This window comes from Bos indicus x Bos taurus, chromosome 3 (genome assembly GCF_003369695.1).
Source record: "Bos indicus x Bos taurus breed Angus x Brahman F1 hybrid chromosome 3, Bos_hybrid_MaternalHap_v2.0, whole genome shotgun sequence".
Lineage (NCBI taxonomy): Eukaryota > Metazoa > Chordata > Mammalia > Artiodactyla > Bovidae > Bos > Bos indicus x Bos taurus.
The window spans coordinates 112,274,875-112,300,738 of NC_040078.1; the positions used below are offsets into that span (position 1 = coordinate 112,274,875).

A 25,864-nucleotide genomic window follows, 5' to 3' on the forward strand; every position below is an offset into this window, starting at 1 on the left:
TAAATAACCCATAAAGCTCAACCAGAAATGGGATCTGACGCCTTGAAAGGAGACCGAGTATTTCATAAGTCTGAAAGCCTAGTAATGGCTTCACACATGGACGAGGTCCAGTATGCCACATGCTTTCACAGACATCTCCCAAATCTTTACAACCGCTCCATGAAAGAGGTGTTACCTCTGCAAAAGAGGAGAGACACTGAGGTCTAGAAAGGTTAGATAAATTCCCTGAGGTCACACAGCCAGGAAGTGACAGAGCCAGGTATTTTTATTTTTGTTGTTTAATAGCTTAGCGAGCTGAAATCCCTATAACATAAAATTAACCATTAAAAAAGAACATTTCGGTGGCATTTAGTGCACTGAAGTGTTGTGCGAGCCCTTCCTCTCTCCAGTTCCAAACAGCTCCATCACTTTAACGTGAGACCTCACCCCCATGGCACTCCACCCTCCCCTGAGCCTCTGGAACCACGTCCTAACTTAGGTCGATCAGACACAGTCCCTCCTCTACCAGCGCTGATGGAAAGGTGACCAGGTGTCGGGACAGCCTCACCCTTGTCTTCCTCTCTCCTCAGCTCCCTGCGGGGGAGACCTGACGGGACCATCAGGAGTCATCCTGTCACCAAACTACCCAGAACCCTACCCGCCGGGCAAGGAGTGTGACTGGAAGGTGACCGTCTCGCCAGACTATGTCATCGCCCTGGTATTTAACATGTATGTACCTTTCCCCCGGGTGGGAGGAGGAGGGCTCAGCGCAGGTAGGGGTGCAGACCTGGGTCGGGGTGAGCATACATACGGCCTCTGTGCTCAGGACTCTATTCCAGGGGAGGTGAAGGAGTCCAGAGGAGGAGAGACACCAGCACTCCTTGAGCATCTCCTGTGCCCGGCTCTGTGCTCTGCGGCTTCATGCCTAGTATCCTCGTATGCGATCCCTGTGCACAGTCACTCAGTCGTGTCTGACTCTTTGAAACCCTTAGGACTGCAGTCCTCCAGGCTCCTCTGTGCATGGGATTTCCCAGGCAAGAGTACTGGACTGGGTTACCATTTCCTCCTCCAGGGGATCTTCCCAATCCAGGGATCAAATCCACGTCTCCTGCATTACAGGCAGATTCTTTACCACTGAGCCAGCTAGGAAGCCCTATTTAATCCTTATGATAATTTATAAAGTACCTATTATTCTTGGTTTGTCTCTCCTTTTTTTTTTTAACCTCTGAGGATGGCAAGATTCAGAAATTCAGGGTCGTTTTGCCCCTGCTCTTCTGAATTCTCCCCCTCTGCTCTCACCAGCTTCTCTTACCACCCTCTCCAGTTTAGGAACAGCCCAGGAATCTCTTAGCCACTCCCCCGCCAAGCTCCAACACTATCTCCTTGATTTCCTTTAGAAGCAAACTCTTCACAAGAATCGTCTCTGGTTCCCTCTCCTTTCCTCACCTCTTGTTCACTCTCAAATCACTGACATCCAGTTTCTGACTCCTTGCTTCCACTGGCAACTCCTCTGCACTCCTGGCTGCCAAACCAAACTGCATTTTCCACATTTTGTCCAACCGCCTCTCTTTATCCCTCCCTGCATTTTCCCCTTGGCTTTTTGGACTTACCCCCTCTGGCTCTCCAGCTTCTTCTGGGAGTTCATGGATTCTTTCTCATGCCCCTCGCCCTCTGCCAGGCTCTATCACAGGCCCCTCTGTCTGCATGCCACACCTCTTCCCTGGACAAGCTCATCCACTCCAACGCTTCACTCACGTCTTGTAAACTGGAACTCTAGTCTGCCACCCACGCAGACTCTCTTGTGGGCTGCGGGCTCCATAGCCAACTATTGGACGGTCTCTATCTGATACCTGCAGGCTTCGTGATTACAACACATACAAAACTAATCCCCTTGCTTCTCCCCCTAGATGATCTCTATTCTGAAAATCGGGGGTGACCGCACTGTCCATTTTCACTGCTTCTTCTGTTAGTGGCCAAGGCATAGAGCTTCAGCTGTGTTAACCTTAGCTTTTCCCCTCTTCTCCATCCTCCCACCTACTGTCTTGGTTGATGCCCTTACTGCTTCCTGTCTAGATTACTGCCACAGGCTCCTAACTGGTTCCTCTGCTCCATCTTGCCTTCTGTGCCAGTCTCATCTTTAGCTCCGTGTCGGAGTGATGCTGTCACTGGAAAACGCTGAAATATGCACCTCATTTACCATTTTAACACACAATGATATACTACTCGGCAATAAAAGGAAATGAACTACTGACACATACAGCAACGTGGATGAGTCTCAAAATATCTCACTGAGCAGCAGAAGACAGACACATGAGTTCATAATGTATGATTCCACTTAAATGAAATTTTAGAATCAGCAAAACTGATCCACAGTGATAAAAAGTCAGCTCAATGGTATCTTCTGGGGGTGGGGAAGATCAACTGAGAAGGGCGCCCCCCCCCGACCGGGAACTTTGGGGGATGGTGAAAACCTTGGGTCTTGATAGACACGTGTCAAAACTGAAGGAGTGGTATCCTTAAGTGCTGATCATTTCAGCATGTATAAATTATACCTCGGTTTAAAAGCAAAGAAAGAAACAGATATATCCCTAGTTTTTTTAATACTTCAAAGTCTCCCTCTTTTCTATAAGAGGGAGACATTGTTTTGGGTTTTAATTTGGGGGTGGGGAGGAGTTGTTTGGGGTTTTTCTTTTTGGTCCAGTCTTTTGAGTTTCATTCCAAACCATCTGGCCCTGGCCTGCCTCTCCCCTCAGTTCCCCAACGCAGTCCTAACCCTGAGCTCCAGCCAGACTGAACTACTCACAGTTGCCAAGACTATTTCACACTTCGTGACTTTGCTTCTGCTCATCCCCTCACTGTGACTTCCTTTCTCCTCCTTGTCCAATCCCTGAGGATCTTCTAATGCCCCAACACAAACTTCACTCCCATCCTCCCTGATGAACCTGGTGCTGTGTTCCCACTAGCCTGCACAGACTTTAGACTTTGTTGTCTTCATGTCCGTCACTTCCTTCCAATCCAGAACCTTCTTGAAGAAGGGATGGTGTCTGACATGCCTGAGTCCTGGGCATCTTGCACAGTGGCCGGCATACTGCAGGTGCTCAGATAAAACCCCGTGGTTGCAGAGATACGAGGGCAGATGGAGGCCTTTTGGAAATGAATCCAAACTGACTCACTCCCAAACCCTTGGTGACCTTTGAAAGAGCAGGTGGAGCAACTGAACTACAGGGGCAAGAAGCCCATACCACCCAGCCATGGGGGGTGACCCTGCACTGCCAGCAGTGTGAGAGGGCGCTGTGTAGCAGGGAGCCCAGTGCGTATGTGACTCCACGTCTAGTCCTCCCAGACCCCCTGTCTCTCTGCCAGCTCTATCCCCACCTTTGTCCTAGAGAGTAAATGGTCTCCTGTCTCTGCCATGTCTTAAAGGGTAGAAGCACCATTTGGTTCTCAGTCCAGCCAAGTGGAGGATCTAAATATCCCAACCCTGGGTTGTGAACAAGTTGGCATCAGACCACTGTTCTCCGCAAACCCATTTACTTCTGTGGTTTCCATCTTGGCACCCTTGGTTGGCACCAGTCGCCTTTGTTGGGTGTATACCTAAGAGCGGAAGTGCTGCACTGTGGGGCAGGCATGGGGCAGCATAGGGCAAGCATAGGTTCAGGTCCAGCAGATACTGCAGGACAGTTTCCGCAAGTGGTTGAACCAATTCACACCCCAGCCGGCAGGAGGTGAGCGTTCCAGTGGCTCCACATTCTTGCTGGTCCTTGGTATTTCCCCTCATTTTCATTCAAGCCATTTCAGACACTCAAGAACTCTAAGGCTCAATTTGCTAAGCTAAGAAGGTTTGTAAAATGGGTTGTTTTTTTTTCGTAGACCAAGGTCAGGATTTCTTAGAAAGAGACACCTGTGGGGGAGCCAGGAATGGGGTGAGCTGAAAACTGGCTGGGGGAGGGGGGAAGTGAATGAAGCGAGGGTCCTTCATGAGAATGAGCCCCTTCCTGCCAGTGAATGGCTCCCTGGGTGGCTCTCACCCCTCAGAGAAGCGGGTGCAGCTTAGGACAGTGTAAAGAATAGTAGAGGCAGGTAAGAGGCCTGGCTTCTGGGCCTGCTCTGTGGGTTCTGACCACTTGATGTGTAGAGCTGATAACTGATTTTCCCTTCTGTGCACAGTGTAGTGAATATAGACAACAGTGTTGTTATAATCATCAAACTTGGTAATAGGCTAGATCTTAATTATTCCAACCGCTAAAAAGAAACGATAATTATATGATGTGACAGAGGTGCTAATTATCACTACAAAGGAAATCATATAACAATATATAAATGTAGTCAATCAGCATGTTGTACCCCTCAAATTTATATGCCATGTCAAATATAGTTCAATTTTTTAAAACACCTTCTTTTTAAAAAAAAAAAGAGGGTGTTAGGCTTTTGGCTCCAGCTTTCTGGACCCTGATGCTAGAATCTGGCGCTCTGTCCAAGCCTGCCTTGTCCATCGTCTCTCTCACTGGGAGGTCGGGCGGCGCCAGGAGGTCTCAGGGATTGGGTGCCTGGGGGCTGGAGGACTTGCTGTGTGGGGGACCCTGTCCTTTGGTTGAGCCCGAGGCTGGGTACCAGCCTTTATGTGACCTCAGCGGGGTGGGGTCGGGATGTGTTTGTTCCCCAGCTTTAACTTGGAGCCTGGCTATGACTTCCTCCATATCTACGACGGACGGGACTCTCTCAGCCCCCTCATAGGAAGCTTCTACGGCTCCCAGCTTCCCGGCCGCATCGAAAGCAGCAGCAACAGTCTCTTCCTCGCCTTCCGCAGCGATGCTTCAGTGAGCAACACCGGCTTTGTCATCGACTACACAGGTAAGGGCCAGGGGGGCGGGCAGAGATGACATGGGCAGGGCCAACCACACCTGGCCAGGGATGGGGGAGGCGTAGTGTGGCGAGGAGAAGGTTGGACGGGGTCACGGGGAGCCTGCTGCTGCCTGCAGAGCCCCTGCCTCTCTGTGGCCCTCGGAGTGGGCCCTTGCACCCAGCTGCCCCAGGCCCGGGAGAAAAGGGGCCTCGCTTTCTTCTTGCACCTCGTTTCTGTTTTGACATCATGACTCCCATTTACACCCTTTTCTACAAAGGTCAAATCTAGATCTTCTTCAGTCTCATAACTTCAGCCCAAGCGATCAGCTGGCATCTTCAAGGCCATGCCCCTGCATTTGCTGAGGGTTCTGATGTGAGGCTCAGTCTCTGTCTCTACCCCAAAGCCTCCCACCCTCCTGGGTAAATGCAGGGCCCACCCGAGTCCTGGGGTCACAGTGCCTGGATCTCTGTCCCAGGGGCACTCCTTGGCCATCCTCTGGCACCCTGTCATAAACAGGACACTTTCGGACACTTTTTTTCATCCAATTTTTATTTTATATTGGAGTGCAGTTGATTTACAGTGTTGTGTTAATATCAGGCACCCAGCAAAGTGCTTCAGCCACCCGTATATGTGGGTCCCGTCAGACTCTCCTCCCATGTAGGTCAGTACAGAATGACATCCCTTGATCACATTTTCTCATCCCTCCAGCTATCCCATCCTTTTGTTCTCATTCCACTTTCAGATTAATGAAAGCAAGCTGAAGGATATGGGGGTCGAGCCGGGGTCAGCAGATTTTTTTCTTGATGGGCCAGACAGTAAATAGTTCAGCTTTGTGAGCCATGCAGTCTATATCACAGTTACTCCGTGCTACTGATGCCACTATGGCACAAAAGCAGCCAAAGATGGATCAGAAAGGGATGGGCATGGCTGTGTTTGCATAAGAATCTGCTTACTGACGCAGGCCTCGGTCCCTGCCTGGGCAAGAGCATTGACATCAGATCAACTGGGTACAGGGCTCATGTTTACTCCTTAAGGACTTATTGACCAGAGACATATTAATGTCTTTTGTGACCCAAATGTTATTGACTGGAGTGTTTCAATATACACTTCTTGTTGTTCTTCTTCTTCTGTTGCTCAGTCGTGTCCGACCCTTTGCAACCCCATGAACTGCAGCACGCCAGTCTTCCCTGTCCTTCACTGTCTCCCAGAGTTTGCTCAAACTCATGTCCACTCAGTCGATGATGCCATCCAACCATCTCATCCTTTGTCACCCCATTCTCCTCCTGCCCTCAATCCTTCCCAGCATTTACATAGCAAATCACCAGCCACAGGTGTTTGTTTCTGCAAAAATCCCTGGATCAATAGTGTGTATGGCCCGGAGCAAGTTACTTAACCTCTCCAAAACTCTATTTCTGCATCTACAAAATGATGGTAGAATAATTTCTACAGCACAGAAACGCACTTGATGAATCCATGCATGAAAGCCCAGGTCTGGGGCCTGGCACCTTGCAAACATTCTGTAATATTCCAGTTGTAGCAGCGGCAGAAGAAATATCCCAGGTTCTCGAGCACTTCACTTTCTTCTACTCCATTATTCTGTTTGACCTTTTCTTTTTCTCTAATGATCCCAGGCGCCGTTATCCAGATCCTAGCTCCATCTTTTGCTTGATTTGTGAACTTGGTTAGATATTATCTCTTGGAACCCATTTCTCCAGCTATAAAATGGTGATCATAATAGTTATGTTGCAGAAGGTTAAATTAAAAGATATTTTATACATATAAATGAAATGTAGGAAGATAGTGCCCAGGATGGACTAAGTACTCTGTAGATTATCTGGAGATGATGGAATTTGTTATTGCTACTGTAACCCAAGTTCCGCCAGACTCATCAGCCGGTGTGTACAAATGGAGCTGGTGTGTACAAATGGGGTCACAGTACCAGTTAAAATTTAAAAAGTTCCTGGCTCACGTCCCCCACTTATTTAATGTGGGACCTCAGCAACCTTTTAAAGTGTCCCTTCATTAAATATTTGTGGCAACTCCTGGGAATAGTTCACATGCGCTCACAAATAATCCGAATCATAATAGTGGTGAACTTAGTAGTCTGCCAACAGCCAGCAGTGTCCTGAGCAGTTCGCGTCCATTGACTCCCGAAATCCTCATGACTCTCAGTCGCCTGCTATATGTCAGATACAATTCTCAAAGATGCTTGGGGCACAGGTTAGAGGAAGTTTTGCCTGTGGTCGTCTTTCCTCATGGGACTGGCCTGGATTCTCTTCCATCCTGTCTTCCTCTCGATAACCACCATTTGGTAAACCTCCTGCCTTCAGTCGCCACATGCTGATGTCAGAACAAATGCAGTCACAAGTTGTGGAGCGCCAGCAGGAGGCATGTCTTAGGTTCAGCCAGGACCCCCATTGCTCCGCCCACCACCATCCTCCCTGCCGTGACATCATCTTCACTCTTTATTATTCATTTCTTTAATTACACTTTCATCAGTACCCTTAATTTTCCTGCTCCCTGATCCTTCAGTCGCATAAACCTTGCACAACTGCACCTTTTATTAAATTCCGTCAAGTGGCTCAGCACAGCTAGAAGTCACACAAATGTGGCACTTGGAGCCACCCCAGCCAGGCCTTTGCAACAATCAGAGTAACATCTAGCTTGTCCCACCTGAGTCTTCTACATGGCAGGGATTCTAAAATTTTACCCCAAATGTCACCATTTTCAACCTTCTTATAAGATGACTGCATTTCATCATCCCTGAGCTCAGTGGCTACAGGGTAGAAACTCCCTCAGCTTCCTCCCTGGTCCCCTTGTCATGACAACCTGGCTGTGGTCTCCTCTCCCCCAGGTCTTCTCTACAAATCCATGTGCTACACCCACACTTCTAGGTCCTCATTCCCAAAGAAGCCCCTTCCCTGTTCAGCTGTTGGCCTAAGACCATATCTGGAAGGGTCCTCAGATACAAAACAAAGCTCTGGGGAATACGGCCTTCCAAGCTGCCACCCGAGCCTGCCAAGCAGCCAAAGGGGGCCAATTACTGGGGAGGGGCAAGGGGAGAGACACAGCCCACAGTGCACCTTCTGCCACCTTATGAGGATCCGCGGTGCAAGTGCCAAGTGGGTGTGTCTACTTGGGGTGGGAGGTACCTGGTGAGACCTGGACCTTCCTTCTTTCCTTCTCAGATTACACACCTCCAAATTTGGATCACCTCTCTACTGTGTCCCAGCCCTCTTCACAGGTAGCCCATTTGGTGGAACCCAGGGAGATTCCATGGTCTCCTTCTCCATATCCCTGGGTTCCTGGAATGGGTCTACTCTGCTACTGGATCCCAAGAACTTGATGATATCCCCTCACGTTCAATATCTATATAAGGGAGATCACCATCACTTATCACCTCTATGGCCTTAAACAAGTTACTTAACTTCTCTGAGAATCACCTCCTTGTCTGTCAGAGAGGGACGGTGGTACTCCATGAAGAGGTTGTTGTGAGGGTTGGTCAATCAGCACAGCCCCTGGCAGTGGGCTCGAGAGTAGTTGGCACACACTTTGATCTTTGCTCTTCCATCCCATTGCCTTTCTCCTCCTGTGTGATAGATATTTCATTTGTTCTGCCTTTGTCTGGAAGACAGAACCTTTGTTCATTGAACTAGCCTGGTAGAATGGGACATATATTTAAAATATATGAATATTTGTGATTTGTGCATGCGTGTGTCCTGTATACTTCTCCAATCCTTGGCAAAGAATTTAGATACTCTACACTCTGCAAATCCGTAGAACACCCTAGGTTGAGTTGGTAGCCCACAGAGGACTTGCACATTGAGGCAGGTGTGGATTTTTAGGAAAAGAATAGTTGGCCACATCTATCTAGAAGCCATCTTCTGTCCAAAGGCAGAATCCTGTCTTTTAGAGACATCCGGGGCTCCACTAATGCTAAGGATCTGGGTCTCCATGGAGCTGTGGTTTCAATGGTTCTGCTTTGGGAGGTGTGAGGATCCACCTCAAGAGAGGTTGCCAAACTCAGCTGGGCTTAACGCAGTGAAAACCACTCTCTGACCCAAGTCAACCCCTCTTTGATCCAGGGTGAACAGACCAGGAGTCTTTCCTTATTTCCTGCCAACTTCCTAAGGGAAAAGCAAAAACAATTTGGTCCCATCTTAGTGAGGGATGATTTAGTTCCTATGAAGAAACTATTAAGAAGAAAAAGGAGTAATTTATTATAAAAAGGTGAAAAACAAAAACACTTAAACCAACTTGAGACAGAAAGACTTTATTATAAAAAGAAAACTAACAGCTGAACTGATTTAAGCCAAAGAGCACTGTATTTTAACAATATGGATGACAAAAACTCTCTCTCACTTAGCATCAAAATGGAATACATTTTTTAAAATATAAGAGCCCCAAGGGCAGGAAGCGTGATGTCCCAAGGGGATTACAGTCAAGGTGGGAGAATCGGAGGTTGAATGGGAGGATGGTCCTCCTCCGTCTCCAGAACCACTCGACCTGCTCCCTGCTCCTTTCTGAGTATTTGCCACATTCACTTTTCTTTGTAGGTTAGTTTTCTTTGCTTCTCCATTCTCCTAGGAGAGCAGGGCTGCCTCCCTCTTGGCTTTGAATCACTTCCCGATTTGTATCCCAACTCCCAATCCCAAAGGAACCACCAGATTGACAAGTTTAAGTCAGCGGTCCCCTGAGCGGTATCATAGGATTAAACTTTTGCATAAGAGGCAAGGGACCATCAGGCATTTTGATTCATTTTCTCACTGAGTATTTTTTGAGCACCTGCTGTGTACTAGACACTGCTACAGAGGCTGAGAACAGAGCAAGGAACAAAGCAAAGTCCAGGCCCCGTGGAGTTCACATCCTAAGCTCACAGGCATTTCTACTACAGTGGAACGTTGGAGGTCCACCTATCTAAGGTGAAGATGGGTGGGTGGGGTGGGATCGTAGGTGTCTCTGCTCAGTTGCTCCCGGAAGGTGGCTGTGCTGTCTTGGTCATCTCTGGGCAGCCCTTCTAAGAGATGACTCTGAATGCAGTCATGTCAGCTGTGTATCTCTATTACCCCACGCTCTGGTGCACTTCTTACCTGAATGCAGCCTCCTGGGTAGTTTCTCCGTCTGCTAGAAGGATGTAGAGGGAATGAGAATCCTGTCTTTTGAACACAGTTTTGAAAAACGAGTCCCAGGGAGGTTTTGTGTCTTTTTCCAGACCAGAAAAACCAATAAGGTGGTTGGGAGGGACCTTTATTCTCATCTTCCAGCAGGTGTGGTGGTTTCCTCTTGGGCCAGGACAGGCTAGGACATCCATGCACATGTCTAGAAACCATTCATTCACTCAACAAATGCTTATTAAACTCCTACTTCATGACATGCGCTGTGCTGTATGCAGAGGATACAGCGGTGAGCAAAAGGGTCACAGTCCCAACTTGAGGGAAACGTGAAGGTGAGGAAACAGACAATAAATAAGGAGACAAACAAGAAGCGAGAAGCATAAGAAGTGAGGGAAGAACAAACTACCATAAGAAAGAGAAATGGGGAGCCCGCTTCAGAATGGTGAGGGCCTCACCGAGAAGAGACCTAAAGGTTGAGAAGCCCCCTGTGTAAGAGCAGGGGTGGAGAGGGTTTCAGACAGAGGGAAGAAGAGTTCAAAGCAAGTGTTAGAGAACCTGAAATAACTCAGGAAATGCCAGGATGAGTCAACTTTTCCAAAATTTACTAAAAAGTACCTATTTTCTCTTTCAAGCCCTTAAAAGTAACACTTTAAGCCTGAATTTTCCTACCAGATTTCCGTATCTGCTCCCCCCACTCAGCTCTGCCCTAGTCTTTCTAAATTCAAGATCTCTTCATTTATGCTTACTTTCAACTTAACACATGTTTTTCTTCAGATTTTTCTAAGTGTAAACATTTTTCAAATAATGAATACAGTATTCCTTATAACTATTCTAACACTGGATAGCAAGACAAATAAAATATTTAAAAGAGAAGACAGAAATTACTGATTTTGGAATCAGAGCTCACTGATAATCTACTATCATATCATCATTAACTAATATTGATGTCTTTAATACATTGAATATTTCTATACCTTTTCCAAGTCAGAAAGGAGAGGCATCATGTGTACAATATGTTCTCCTTCTAACTTTTTGATCCAGCAATGTCATATTTCTGGAAAATAAAATAATGTATGCTCTCTTTTAGAATCTTATTTGGAATAATCATTAAAATTAGAATAATTTTGTTTTTCAGAGATTCTATCTGGATTATGTGCCCTTAATGCCATTTTATGACTAACAGAAGAACACATTGATGTATAGTTTTATGGTGGAAAGGATAATGAATTAAAACAATAAAAGTAAGATGCTCTACAAAAATAAATATATAAGAAAAGTAACACGTTTATTAGAAAAATTCAACTAATACAGAAGCATTTAAGATATGCTCTAAAAACTTAACATCTCCCAATACTTCCATTCCCTAAAGTACCAGTATAAATGGCTTGTTATCTCATTCCAGATATTTTATATATATACATATATATAGAGAGAAAGTAATATAAATTCTATACCAGAGGTCAGCAAACTTTTCTGTAAAGGACCAGAGAGTAAATATTTTAGGTTTAGCATGCCAGATGGTCTCTGCTACTATCAGTTCTGCTGTTATAATGCTAAAACAGTCATAGACAATATGTAAACAAATGGGCGTGGCTGTGTTCCAATAAAACTTTATTTACAAAAACAGGCAGTAGCGAGTCAGTGAACTGCAGTTTGCAGATCCCTGTCTATATGAATGGGGATCACACTGTATATAATCTGTAATATGGATTGGGTTTTCTTTTTTGAGCTTTGTTTTGGGTTTTGCACAACAATAGATCTTGGGTGCCCTTCCATATCAGTATTCAAAGACTTTTGCTATTCTTTCTACTTGATCTTAGCCAAAAGGCCAAGAAGCAATTGCTAGTCTTTCCAAAGGTTGCTTACATTTCAGTGGATGGCTCTAATCCAACTTTGTTAAACCAATTCCTTACTGTTTGGGTTGTCATTTTTCAATATTTTGCTGTTGCTGCATTTGGAAACAGGCCTTATCTATTCGGACAAAAAGAATCTGGTTCTTTTAATTTTCTCATTTTGGATGGCTTGGGGCTTATTTGTTATTATCATCATAATGTTTTAGTCATTTCGTTTTATCATTCACAGCTGAGCTCTGGTTTGGCAGCCTGAAGACCTGAGTTTGGTATTAACTCTACCTCTTAATAGTTGAATGGCTTGGAAAACTCATTTAGCCTCTCTGATCACCACATTCCTCATCTATAACCGGAACAGAAGCATACCTGACCCTCCCTACTGCAGAGGGTATTGTGAGGTACAAGCAGGATAACAGATTGGAAAGTGCTTTGAAAATTACAAAACGATATTCCTGTGTAAGAAGCTATCGTCATTATCATTAGCCTTGTCGTTATTATTAATGTGACAGTGCTTGAAATGATGAGTTCTTCTTGCTCTGACATGTGAGCAGTGATAGAACAGAGTCTGTAGTTGGCTCATTGATGTTGATTTTCTAAGTCTAGAGGTGTTCAGCCAATCAACTCAGCATCCATTTATTAAGCCCTCTCACGTGCCAAATAGAGTCAGCCCTAGTGCCAAGTTCTGTGCTAGTTGCCAGGGTTATGAGAAGAATAGATGATGGATCCCTGTCCTTTAGGAGTTCAGAATCCACTGGAAAGAAATGCACTTACCTGACCTACCAAGATAATCAAGAAAAGAAAAATGAAATTCTGCCAGAAAGAAGGCAACATTCAGGACATTTTCTCAGGAGAGCATGACATTGAAAAGTGTAGGAATTTGCCACACACAGAAAGGAGGAAAGGACTCTCTGACATAGAGTAATGTTCTGGGCAGTCATATCCAGCTGGGGATGCCAGTGTGGCAGTTACCCAGAAGCGCAGTTGTTTAGAAGTCTATTCTTCTTCTGTGAAAGAAATCTGAAGATTTTCACCCAAAGCTGTTGAAGTGTCTCCATCTAGGTTCCTTGTGTCTTTCTGCTGTATCATGGCTACATGGCTCCCGTCCTCCAGGTTATCTCAGGATCCAAGGTGGCGACTGGAGGTCCATCCACCACATCTGAGTTCCAAACTGTGGGAAGGAGGAATGGAAGAAAGAAGGAAGGGTCGATGAATATTCTCTCAGCTGAGTTGCCTTCCCTTCAGCAGTCTTTCCAGAAGTCCCACATGTATCCACTTTGTTGTTCAGTTGCTAAGTCATGTCCAACTCTTTGCGACCCCATGGACTGCAGCACACCAGGCTTCCCTGTCCTTCATTATCTCCCAGAGATGCTCAAACTCATGTCTATTGAGTCAGTGATGCCATCCAACCATCTCATCCTCTGTCACTCCCTTCTCCTCCTGCCCTCAGTCTTTCCCAGCATCAGGGTCTTTCCCAAAAAGGCAGCTGTTCACATCAGGTAGCCAAAGTATTGGAGCTTCAGCTTAGCATCAGTCCTTGCAATGAATATTCATGGTTGATTTCCTTTAGGATTGACTGATTTGATCTCCTTTCTGTCCAAGGGACTCTCAAGAGTTTTCTCCACTTAAGAAATATTTATTGAGTGCCTATCATATGCCAGGCACTGGACTACAGCAGTGAACAAAACTGGAAAACTGCCTTCCTGGAACCTACATTCTAGTGGAGGGAGATAGAAAGAAATTAGGTAACTATATGGTGTATGAGATAGTATTGAGAATAAAGCAGAGAAGTGCAGAGAATAAAGCAGTGAAGGGTGATGGGGAGTGCTGGGGAGAGGAATATCACAATTTTAAAGAGCTGGCCAGGGGACTTCCTTGGCAGTCCAGTGGTTAAGACTCTGTGCTTCCAGTGCAAGGGATGTGGGTTCAAACCTTTATGTCATGTGGCGCAGCCACAAAATTTTTAAATTTTTTTAAATTAAAAAGAAGAGTTGGTCAGAGAAGTGTCACTGAGAAGGCGATATTGAGCTAAGTCCTGCAAGAAGTGACAAGGGAGCCATGAGGATGGGAGAATGCACACAGAGACCAATGTGATCGGACCAAAGTTAGCAAAGGGACAGTAGGGATCAGGGTCACAGAGGGCCGATTGGGGCAGGATGTGCAGGACCTTGGAGACTTGTAAGGACTGGGGCTTTTACTCTGAGTGATTCGGAAGGCAGTGATCTGTCCTGACTGTGTTTACTACTCTTTAACCAGATCTAGCTGCCTGGGAGGCTGGAAGGTATAGATCTTAGCTGGTGCCTTGATATTCTGGGTAAACCCTGGGTTCCGTTACTTAAAAGGATCAGGTGGGAGGAATGAATTTTGGGTGCCACAGCTTTTTCCGCCTCATATGAGCTATGTGAACTTGGTTCCAAGTTACTTAAGTTTTCTGAACTTAAAATAATATTTGACCCACTGTGAATTTATAAAAGAAAAGATGAAGTATAAGACTTGGTGATGTTTCCCTGTATCTTTGCAATTCACAAATGGGTCACCCAGTATCAGTTGCATTCTGGCCAGAGACACTAAGCTTTGGGGAAGAACAGATTTGATGTGGGGGTCAAGATGATACAACACAGGGCACATGAGGGGTCCTCTGTTAGGCAAGGGACCATTTTCTGGATCCCACTTGAGTTCAAACTTAGCAGTGTGTCTGGAACTGCTCCACCCTAAGCTCTAGGCAGAGACAATGAACAGGGCCATCCCATCATCAGGGCACAAATGCAAGCTTCTAGAAACCAGGAGGCTCCATGCTGAGGGTGAAGGCTCAAAGCTGAGCAAAGGGATGGACTGTGCCCAAGTACTGACCTTCACCAACGTGACCTGGTCACAACTGAGATATGAACCACGGCATGTCAGTTCTCATCAGTCAGAGCAGCGTGTGCCTCAAGAGCAGTGAGTCAGGGGTGAGAGGGCCTTGGAAGTGCGGCCGGAACTCCCTCCTTGGAGGGTCAGGGCAAGAAAGTGGAGAGAAGAAGGGAGATTTCACTCTTCAAAAGGACTTCTAGCCCTACTTTCTTTTAAATTTTTAATTTAATTTTTATTTTATATTGGAATATAGTTGATTTATGGGCTTCCCAGGTGGTGCTAATGGTAAAGAACCCACCTGCCATTGCAGGAGACATAAGAGACGTGGGTTTGATCCCTGGGTCAGGAAGATCTCCTGGAGGTGAGCATGGCAACCCACTCCAGTATTCTTGCCTGGAGAATCCCATGGACAGAGGAGACTGGTGGGCTACAATCCATAGGGTTGCAAAGAATCCTACATGACTGAAGCGACTAAGCAGGCACACAGTTGATTTTACAGTATGTCTTGGTTTCAGATGAACAGCAAACTGATAGATACGCATATACATACACCCATTCTTCTCAGATTCTTTTCCCCTGTAGGTTATTACAGAATATCGAGTAGAGTCCCCTGTGCTCTGCAGTGTGCTTAGTCGTTCATCATTTCCGACTCTACGACCCCATGGACTGCAGCCCGCCAGGCTCCTGTGTCCATGGAGATTCTCCAGACAAGGACACTGGAGTGGGCTGCCATTCCCTTGTTTTAGTTGCAGTGGTATCTGTTATCCCAAACTCCTCATTTATCCCTCCCCCACAACTCCTCCCCTTTGGTAACCATAAATTTGTTTTCAAAGTCTGTGGGTCTGTTTTGTAAATAAGTGTATTTGCATCACTTTTTAGATTTGACACCTTAGTGATATGTGTGGTCTTTATCTTTGTATGAATTACTTTTCTTAGTATGATCATCTCTAGGTCTATACATGTTGCTGCAAATGGCATTATTTCACTCTGCAGTCCCAGTTTTTAACCAAATTTAGAGAGGTTTCCAGACCTGAATAGACCTGTCAGTCCCCAATCCCCATATCCTCCATAGCTAATCAGTGTCAGGGTCTCCCCACAGGTGCTGTGCCCTGGAATTAGGCCACTGATGAGCCAGCTCTCTGCGTATATGTGTTTATTTTTCTTTTTTCCAGAAAACCCACGGGAGTCGTGTTTCGATCCCGGTTCCATCAAGAACGGCACGCGAGTGGGGTCTGACCTGAAGCTGGGCTCCTCCATCACCTACTACTGCCATGGGGGCTACGAGGTGGAGGGCTCCTCAACCCTGAGCTGCATTCTGGGGCCTGATGGGAAGCCAGTGTGGAACCACCCCCGACCAGTGTGCACAGGTGGAGGAACGTGGGGCTGGGGCAGAGGCAGCGAGGACGCACAGAGAGGCGGAAGGGGCCAGGGGCTAGGGGAAGGGGCAGGCGGGACATGGTCCTCACAGGAGGGCTCCCTGGGCTCACTGTGAATGAGAAAGGCTGGCAATTCACCAGGTGTACCAGTCCCTGTCGACGTGGCATCCCTCTCAGATCACACAGTGTCCTTGTGCTGTGCTTAGTCGCTCAGTCGTGTCCAAGTCTTTGCAACCCCATGGACTGTAGCCTGCCAGGCTCCTCTATCCATAGGATTTCCCAGGCAAGAATAATGGAGTGGATTGCCATTTCCTTCTCCAGGGGATCTTCCCAACCCAGGGATTGAACCCGGCTCTTCTGCATTGCAGGCAGATTCTTTACTGTCTGAGACACCAGGGAAGGGGAGTTTAAAAATGACCCTGAGATGGTTCCCTGTCCTAGGGAAAACCCCTGCGAGTTCATATGGTTAGAACTAAGGCCACTGGGGTGGGCTAATTCCATGGGCATCTGGGTTAGCCATGGGACCCTGATGAGAGGGAGCGGATGGAGTGCCAGAACGTTGGGGGCATGGCAGCCACTTAAACTGAAACGATAAGAAGGCCCCTCACCCAGGTGAGAAGGGCTGGCTCTGCGGTCCACCCCTTGTGGGAGTGGGCACCATGGCTGGGTCACGTGAGCTGTCTGTCCCCAGTTGGCTATTTCGGGGAAGCCTCCACTCCTTAGCCACGCAGACACTGACTGCCCAGACCCAGAAGTCAACCGAGGGGCAGCAGACCATGTCCAGGTCCCACTGGTAGCAGCAGAGGTTCCTGAAGAGCTCCCCGAGGCTGGGCCTCCAGGGGCCATTGCCAGCATCACTGGTTAGAGGGCAAGGACTGGCAGGCACACAGGAGGGCCCTTGATAGCATCAGGGTGGGTTTCAGGCCATGTGCCAGGCCAGAGATGGATGTGCTTGGGCAGGACCAGGCAATGTTCCCAGAACTCCCTCCTCCACATTAATGGCTCCTCCACAGAGCATCCCCACCAGGCCAGAAGCTTAGGCTGGGAGTGAGCAGAACAGAGGCAGACAGCTGGTGAGAGGCCCCCAAGGTCACCTGGCCTCTACCTGATTTCTCTTTCAGCCCCCTGTGGGGGACAGTATGTGGGTTCAGATGGAGTGGTCTTGTCCCCCAACTACCCTCAGAACTACACCAGTGGACAGATCTGCCTGTATTTTGTCACCGTGCCCAAGGACTATGGTATGGATTTGTTTTGTGTGTTTGTTTATGTTTTCCAACTGCTTCCAATCCTCAAGCGCTTCCCAATTGCATCCCAATCCCACTCTCAACTGTATGGCTCCTATTGGGAAATGAACGGAGCAGTCTGAAGGGGGTAGTGAGACCCACTGGAACCAAGGGGTGGGGTGATAAGAGAGGAACCAGCCAAGACAGAGAGAAGGGAGGTACACCCAGGCCTCCCTAGCACAGCCCGGGTATGAATAGAGGTGCTGCAGACCCAGGCTGCCTGGAAACCCAGGAGAGAGTGGCAGCAGGGCAGGAAGAAATGAAGGAGTGGGATGGAGCTGGGCTTGAAAGTACAGGGGAGGAAACTGGGTGCCACGTTATCATTGGTAGGATGAGCAAGAAAAAAAATGGAGGAGTGGGTCAGTGCCCTGGGAAGGTAGAGGAGCCTCCAGATTCCAAGAGACCCAGGCAGAAAGAAGCCAGGCTTGTCACCTGGTTGGCAGTGGGCTAGTTAGGAGTCCAACAGCCCTGGAGGATTCAGGAAGTTCTTGAGGGGCACAAGCTGGTTGTACCTGGGCAATCAGTGACCAGCTGGACTGCTTTCTCCCTGAATCTGCTTGTCGGAAGAGGAACAACTGTTTCTAAACACGGTTGGAATTGGTAGGGTAAAGGGCATCTGTATGTCCTGACCATCTACAAGAGAGAGGGGGCAGCCCGCAGAGAACTGGCTGCTTACTCCCAAGAGACGGGATGGAGTAAGCATGGGGCAAGGCTGATCATTCACTAAACACTAATTTAACACCTCCTAGGGACCTCACACTCTTCTGGGAACCAGAGCTGCAGAGCTGAGACAGATGTGTTTTCTGCCCTCTGTAAACTCCCAGCCTCATCTACTCACAGCTCCCACCATCTGGCACCACCAGCTCCATGCCAGCACCTGCACATTTGTGTGTGTGCACACCCGCTCCCCAACACACTAGTGTGGCAGGAGCTTGTGACTTGTGGAATCAGAGCTAGGAAAGTACTGGAAGGTTCTCCAATCCCACCTGCCACCCAGTGCCTAGTCCCTAACAGGCGGGCATGCAGAGTATACTTAATTTCTCTAGAAATGAAGAGCTGATGCCCTTGTAGGCACCCAGCCCCAGGCTGAGCAGTCTCCCTGAGCTGAAACCTGCACCTGAAGAGCTGGTTCTAGGCAGGGTCATGACCTGTCCTGAGCATCTTCTCTTTGTTAGTGATGCTAAGCCCAGGGATGAAGTGCAGATTTTTATCTTGGGTCTGAAATATTTGTCCCAAGCCTGAGTCCTTCTTTCATCCCCTATCTAAAGTGGCTTGCCTTGCTCTGTCATTTTTTTCCCCATTTCCTCTAAAATTCAATGCTCTCTGAAATTATCTTGTTTATCTATTTGCTTAAGAGTTGTTATTTTCATTTTGGACTGCCTCTTCCCACTAGAATGCACAGTGTGTGAACCTTGCCCATCCGGTTCACCTCCATAGGAGAGAGCATGGAAATACTTCTGCCATCACCCCTTTCCTCAGTGTCCATCTTCAGGATGCTGAAACAGGCTTTCCCTCTTGCTCCTCTGCCCGTGAGTTGAGAGCTCAGAGTCTCTAACACCACTCACCGCTATACTCATCATTGCAAATGCCTTTCTTTCCCCCAGGAAGTCAATTCCATGGCCCAAGTCCCTCCCCGCTCCAACATGCAACACACACAAACACACATGTGCACGCACACCTGACTTCCTACATGCTCAAGGCTTGAACCAAAATAAAGAAAGACCCACCCTGGTACTTGCTCTCAGATGCACCTGGCCAACTGGGAGATAAGTGCCAGCAGAATTTACCAGGGTCTGAAATGGAGCTGTGCCCCCCATGACCCCACAGTGTCAGCAACCCCACCCCTCCAGCAGTGACTGGCAGAGATTTGACGTTGAGGAAAGAGCCTGTATTAGCCATCAAATGGCAGAGTCCTTAAGTCTTACCTGAAAAGAGGCTCCTCAGGCCACGGTCCACCAGCTTTTCAGCCCCCTCCCATGAGCTAGCTGGCCTTGTGGAACTCGCTTAACCTATGAGCTTCAGTTCCTTTGTTTAAAATCGGGTATCTGCAAGAGTCAGGATTCAAGAAGATCGTATGCATTGCAAGCATGGTACCTGGCACATAGTAGGAGCTTCAGAAAAATCACTTTGCCTCTTCCCTTGGATCTGCCAGAGGGAAATGAGGTAGAGAGGTTTGCCTAACCAATGCAGTTGCTCCTTCCTCAGAGAGGGCTGCTACGCTTTCCTATTAACTGTGGGGGGTCTTGTAGCCAGGGGATGCCCTCAAAGGCTAGATCTTTGCAGGAGAAATGAAGGAAAATATGGGGTCCTGAGATCAACATGGAATACGGGGATGTTACGGAGAGCTCTTCCGTGTCCTAGAGTAGCTGCTGCTGCTGCAACCTGAGAAGGAATAGGGTTTAGCCTGGCTGCTGGGTGCAGCCCACCATGTCATCTCGAGCCCTGTGGGAGAGTTCTGGTTGGGCCTTTCCCACCTCCCCGTGTCCCTGTGCCCCGTGTCCAATCAGCCAGTGGAGAGGCTCAGCAAGCAGTTAGCCCCCATGAACCAACAAGCTCCACTGAGGCGGCCCTGCCCCTGATCCGGGGCCCCCAGCCCACCGGGGCTCCCCCCAGCCCTGAGCACGGCCGCCCCGTCTTCCCCCTGAGATCTCCACACCACGTCTCTCTCTGCTCCACAGTGGTGTTTGGACAGTTTGCCTTCTTCCACACGGCCCTCAACGACGTAGTGGAGGTGCACGACGGCCACAACCAGCACTCTAGGCTCCTCAGCTCCCTCTCGGGCTCCCACACAGGTAACCCGGGCTGGGCCGACAGTGAGGGTGGGGCGGGGACATGGAGGGGAAGGAGGCGTGGCCACAGGGGAACCACCCCTTTGTGTCTGCGGCTGCTAATATCCCCCACGTAGCAAAGAGCTTCAGTTACTCAGCCATTAAAAAGAATGCATTTGAATCAGTTCTAATGAGGTGGATGAAACTGGAGCCTATTATACAGAGCGAAGTAAGTCAGAAAGAAAAACACCAATACAGTGTATTAACGCATGCAGCTGCTGCTGCTGCTGCTAAGTCGTTTCAGTCGTGTCCAACTCTGTGCGACCCCATAGACGGCAGCCCACCAGGCTCTGCCGTCCCAGGGATTCTCCAGGCAAGAACACTGGAGTGGGTTGCCGTTTCCTTCTCCGATGCATGAAAGTGAAAAGTGAAAGTGAAATCGCTCACTCGTGTCCGACTCTTAGCGACTCTATGCACCGCAGCCTACCAGGCTCCTCCATCCATGGGATTTTCCAGGCAAAATTACTGAAGTCAGGTGCCATTGCCTTCTCCAGTATTAATGCATATATATGGAATTTAGAAAGATGGTAACATGACGAGACGGCAAAAGAGACACAGATGTAAAGAACAGACTTTTGGACTCTGTGGGAGAAGGCGAGGGTGGGATGATTTGAGAGAACAGCATTGAAACATGCATATTACCATATATGAAATAGATCACCAGTCCAGGTTCGATGCATGAGACAGGGCGCTCAGGGCTGTTGCCCTGGGATGACCCTGAAGGATGGGATGGGGAGAGAGGTGGGAGGGGGGTTCAGGATGGGGAACACACGTACACCCATGGCTGATTCATGTGAATGTACGGCAAAAACCACCACAATATTGTAATCTTGTAATTAGCCTCCAATTAAAATTTAAAAAAAGAAAGGCGCTTCAGAGGGTAAACTTCACCCCAGGCTGTGTCTACACCCCACCCCAAGTGGTGTAGCGTTCCCCTGTGGGTTGACATTGAGACCCAACATGTTTTTCTAATTATAAACACGTTGCATTTTCATTGTGGAAAACTTATAGAGGCAAGATAATTGCATAAAGGATTAAAATAAAAACCACCCAGAAAGAACCACTGAGAAGACGGAGTGTATCTCCTTCCAGTCTTTATATCTACTTAATCTTTTACATTTTTTATTGAACATAACAATACACATACTTTTATTAAAATGTTCACTGTGAGCATTCCTCTTTATTTTCCTCTATAATAGGATTTTTAAATCCTGTATAATAGTCTATCATAGTTATTTAAAAGTTATGTAATGAAGTTATGTAATGAATTCTCAATCAACATTTAGATTGTTTCTTATTTTTCACTCTCATGAATAGTAATTCAATATAGTATACATATATTTTTGTATACATCTCTGTTACCTTAGAATATCTGGAGTTGGAATTGCTAAGTTAAAGGAAATGTGTGATCTTTAAGGCTCTTTATAAAGATTGTTAAATATCGCTCTCTAAAGTTATTGCCACTTTGTTCCCCAACGTATAAGGCATGTTTTATTCTCACAAAAACTAGGTAATTAAGAAAATGAAAACATCATTTTGAAAAGTAAAATTGATATCTCATTTTTTAATTTGCCCTTTTTAAATCACTAGTTAGGTTAACCTTTTATAAGGTAACTGTTGGCCCATATGGTTTTTATTTGTGAATATACTTGTAAGTTATTGTTGATTTTTCTATTAGCATTTGTTTTTTCAGTATTTAGTAAAGTTCCATATTATTATAAGCTATATATATCACATGCCATATAAACCTCTTGTCTATAGCATATGATATAAAAACCTTCCCTTACAGTTTGTCATTTGCCATTTACTTTTCTTCAGGGCATGTTTTAATGTCAGAAAATCTAAATTTACCATCTAAATCTATCAGTGATCAAAGATCAATCCATCTTTTATAAGTTTCTCCTTCACCTTTCTGATGACTAAATAAATATTCCTCTGTGTTTTCTTTTACTTCTTTTTTAGTTTCATTGTTTCTTTTAATACCTCTGGAATTTATTTCGATTTATTATTTGAAATAAGGAATATTTAACCAACATTCTTGTAAATTTAATCAGTTTCCCTAATGGAATTTTCAAAGTGCCAGATTTACATATATTTTTATAAAGTTAAAGGTATGTTTCTAGACTTTTTATATATTTCCACTATGTCTGTTTATTCTATCAGTATCAAAAATCTTTAATTAGTATAACATTACAATAATGCTTAACACTATGATAACTTTAAACATATGGTACTGTAAATTCCTGTTATCATTCTTGGTTTTGAATTTTTATTGCCTATTCTTACTTAATTTTCCCTCCAAATAACTTTTAGAAATATTGCATCAGAATTTTCATCAGAATTCTAATAAATTTATAGATTAATTGGAGGAGAACTTACATCTTCATAATAGTAACTCTATTTCCCATCAAGAATATGGTATGTCTCTCTATTTATTATTTTCTGAAAGAAAAAAAAACCCTCTGGAAAGGTGGTATCATTTTCATTTTGGCAATATACATTTTTTTTTAACTTTATACCTAGAAATTTCAAGGAAATATTTGCTGTTGCTACTATAAGTGAGTCTTCCCCTTCCCCGCTGCTGTTATATTTTCTAACCAGTCTTTGCTGGTATATTAAAAGACTGGTATTTGGAGTGTATTCATCTTGTAAAGTCATTGACCCCTCCATAATTATGCTAGCACTACCCAACGATTCTCCTGGGTCCTCTAGGCAAGAAGCAATATCATCTGCAAATAAATCTGTCTCATTATTTTATCTCTTCTCAGTGGTTTTTCTTTTCTTTTCTCCCATGGTTATTGGTCTAATCAGGTATATTACCTTAACATCAACATTGATATTTTATGTTAGTAAAAAAAATCCATTTTGTAATTATTTTAAATGTAACACCATAGCTTACATAACATCCTATGATAACGTTTAGTCTCCTTTGAATTAGTGGTTATACACAACACCAAAATAATCTGAAGAAAAATGGGAGAGATATCATAAAACAAAAGCAGAGGATAATTAATTGGAAAATAATAACAAACTCCACAGACTGAATGCTATATTCATTGTTGCCCTTTTTTCTCAACTGGACCAGAGGTTTTATAGTGTTTAGTTTGTTTTGTTTTATTTGCCTCATTTGATTTTTTATTGCTTCTATTCAGTTCAGTTCAGTCGCTCAGTCGTGTCCGACTCTTTGCAACCCCACAAATCGCAGCACGCCAGGCCTCCCTGTCCATCACCAACTCCCAGAGTTCACTCAGACTCACGTCCATCGAGTCAGTGATGCCATCCAGCCATCTCATCCTCTGTCATCCCCTTCTCCTCCTGCCCCCAATCCCTCCCAGCATCAGAGTCTTTTCCAATGAGTCAACTCTTCGCATGAGGTGGCCAAAGTACTGGAGTTTCAGCTTTAGCATCATTCCTTCCAAAGAAATCCCAGGGCTGATCTCCTTTAGAATGGACTGGTTGGATCTCCTTGCAGTCCAAGGGACTCTCAAGAGTCTTCTCCAACACCACAGTTCAAAAGCATCAATTCTTCAGCGCTCAGCTTTCTTCACAGTCCAACTCTCACATCCATACATGACCACAGGAAAAACCAAAGCCTTGACTAGACAGACCTTTGTTGGCAAAGTAATGTCTCTGCTTTTGAATATGCTATCTAGGTTGGTCATAACTTTTCTTCCAAGGAGTAAACATCTTTTAATTTCATGGCTGCAGTCACCATCTGCAGTGATTTTGGAGCCCCAAAAAATAAAGTCTGACACTGTTTCCACTGTTTCCCCATCTATTTGCCATGAAGTGATGGGACCGGATGCCATGATCTTCGTTTTCTGAATGTTGAGTTTTAAGCCAACTTTTTCACTCTCCTCTTTCATTTTCACCAAGAGGCTTTTTAGTTCTTCTTCACTTTCTGCCATAAGGGTGGTGCCATCTGCATATCTGAGGTTATTGATACTTCTCCCAGCAATCTTGATTCCAGCTTGTGCTTCATCCAGCCCAGCGTTTCTCATGATATGTCAATTCTTCTGTAGACTTTATTGTTTTCTAATTAATTGACCCGTGTTTCATAAAGTCCCTCCTTTTTTTTCCTTCATTTTGTTCTTCTTGTTCTAACTCTCTGAATTGAGAGTTTTGTTTGTTATTTTCTCCATGTAGTAAAGAAGCATGTTTACAGCATATCAGTTCAGTTCAATTCAGTTGTGTCCGACTCTTTGCAACCCCTTGGACTGCAGCATGCCAGGATTCCCTGTCCATCACCAACTCTCAGAGCTTACTCAAACTCATGTCCATTGAGTCGGTGATGCCATCGAACCATCTCATCCTCTGTTGTCCCCTTCTCCTCCCACCTTCAATCTTCCCCAGCATCAGGGTCTTTTCCAATGAGTCAGTTCTTTGCATCAGGTGGCCAAAGTATTGAAGTTTCAGCTTCAGCATCAGTCCTTCCAATGAATATTCAGGACTGATTTCCGTTAGGATGGACTGGTTGGATCTCCTTGCAGTCCAAGGTACTCTCAAAAGTCTACTCCAACACCACGGTTCAAAAGCATCAACTCTTTGGCGCTCAGCTTTCTTTATAGTCCAACTCTCACATCCATACATGACTACTGGAAAAACTATTGCTTTGACTATACGGACCTTTGCTGGCAAAGTAATGTCTCTGCTTTTTAATATGCTGTCTAGGTTACAACATATATATTCACATTTAAACATAGTTTTGGCTCCATGCCATAAATTTTGATATGTACTGTTTTCATCATCATTACTCTCTAATAATCTGTGATCATGATTTATTCTTTCTGCACAAGAATTATTTAAGGATATCTCTCTTCTTTTCCCCCATGAACTTGGATATTATTATTTTTACATTTAAACATTTGTGTTAATTTCTATTTTTATTGCCAGTCTGTACCATTTCTACTCTAGAGATTAAATGAGGTCATCTCAGTAGCCAAAGACATTCTTTTTAATTCCCTAAGTATCTGAGAAGAATGTGTGTTCTTTGTCATGTAGAAAGTCCACATAGAGGGAAAAGGTGAGCATAGGCTCTATGGTCACCCTTTTGTTGTTTTTCAGTCACTCAGTCCTGTCCAACTCTTTGAGACCCCATCAACTGAAGCACAGCAGGCTTCCCTGTCCTTTACTATCACCCAGAGTTTGTTCAAATTCATGTCTGTTTAGTCGGTGATGCCATCCAACCATCTCATCCTCTGTCGTCCCCTTCTCCTGCCCTCAATCTTTCCCAGCATCAGGGTCTTTTCCACTGAACTGGCTCTTCGCATCAGGTAGCCAAAGTATTGGAGCTTCATCTTCAGCATCAGTCCTTCCAGTGAATATTCAGGACTGATTTCCTTTAGGATGGACTGGTTTGGTCACACTGCCTGGTCTCTATTCCCAGCTTTCCCACTTGCTTGGTCGGTGCCTGCGGACATAGTGCTTGGCCACTCTGAGCATCAGTTTCCTCAAGTGTAAAGTGCAAAAAGTAAATGTTCTACTCTTAGAGTTACTGTTAGGATTAAATAAGCTATGTAGTCGCCATTAGATACTCAGTTTTATTGTTCAAACCCAATATATTAGTGGTTTTCAATGAAGTGAAACAACCCCACACATACACACTCAACCAAGAAGGTAAATTGGGATTTTGGAGGGTAGGGATTTGGAAGGTAAATCGGGATTGCTTTCAAAATCTCATGATAGATAAAAGTATAACCATAGATATAGAAGTATAGTATGCTGCTGCTGCTAAATCGCTTCAG

At 45.7% G+C, this 25,864-nt stretch overlaps 1 protein-coding gene across 4 annotated transcripts in view; it reads left to right on the plus strand.

The window, feature by feature from the left end:
* Positions 1-25,864, plus strand: part of CSMD2 (CUB and Sushi multiple domains 2) — a 689,612-nt gene that overhangs the window by 538,648 nt on the left and 125,100 nt on the right. For all 4 annotated transcript variants that reach the window (XM_027537925.1, XM_027537922.1, XM_027537923.1 and 1 more), the window contains 5 exons: positions 570-708; positions 4,643-4,830; positions 15,806-16,000; positions 17,131-17,247; positions 19,971-20,084. In XM_027537925.1, the coding sequence (XP_027393726.1) occupies positions 570-708; positions 4,643-4,830; positions 15,806-16,000; positions 17,131-17,247; positions 19,971-20,084 (753 nt within the window). The remainder of the gene's footprint in view (positions 1-569; positions 709-4,642; positions 4,831-15,805; positions 16,001-17,130; positions 17,248-19,970; positions 20,085-25,864) is intronic.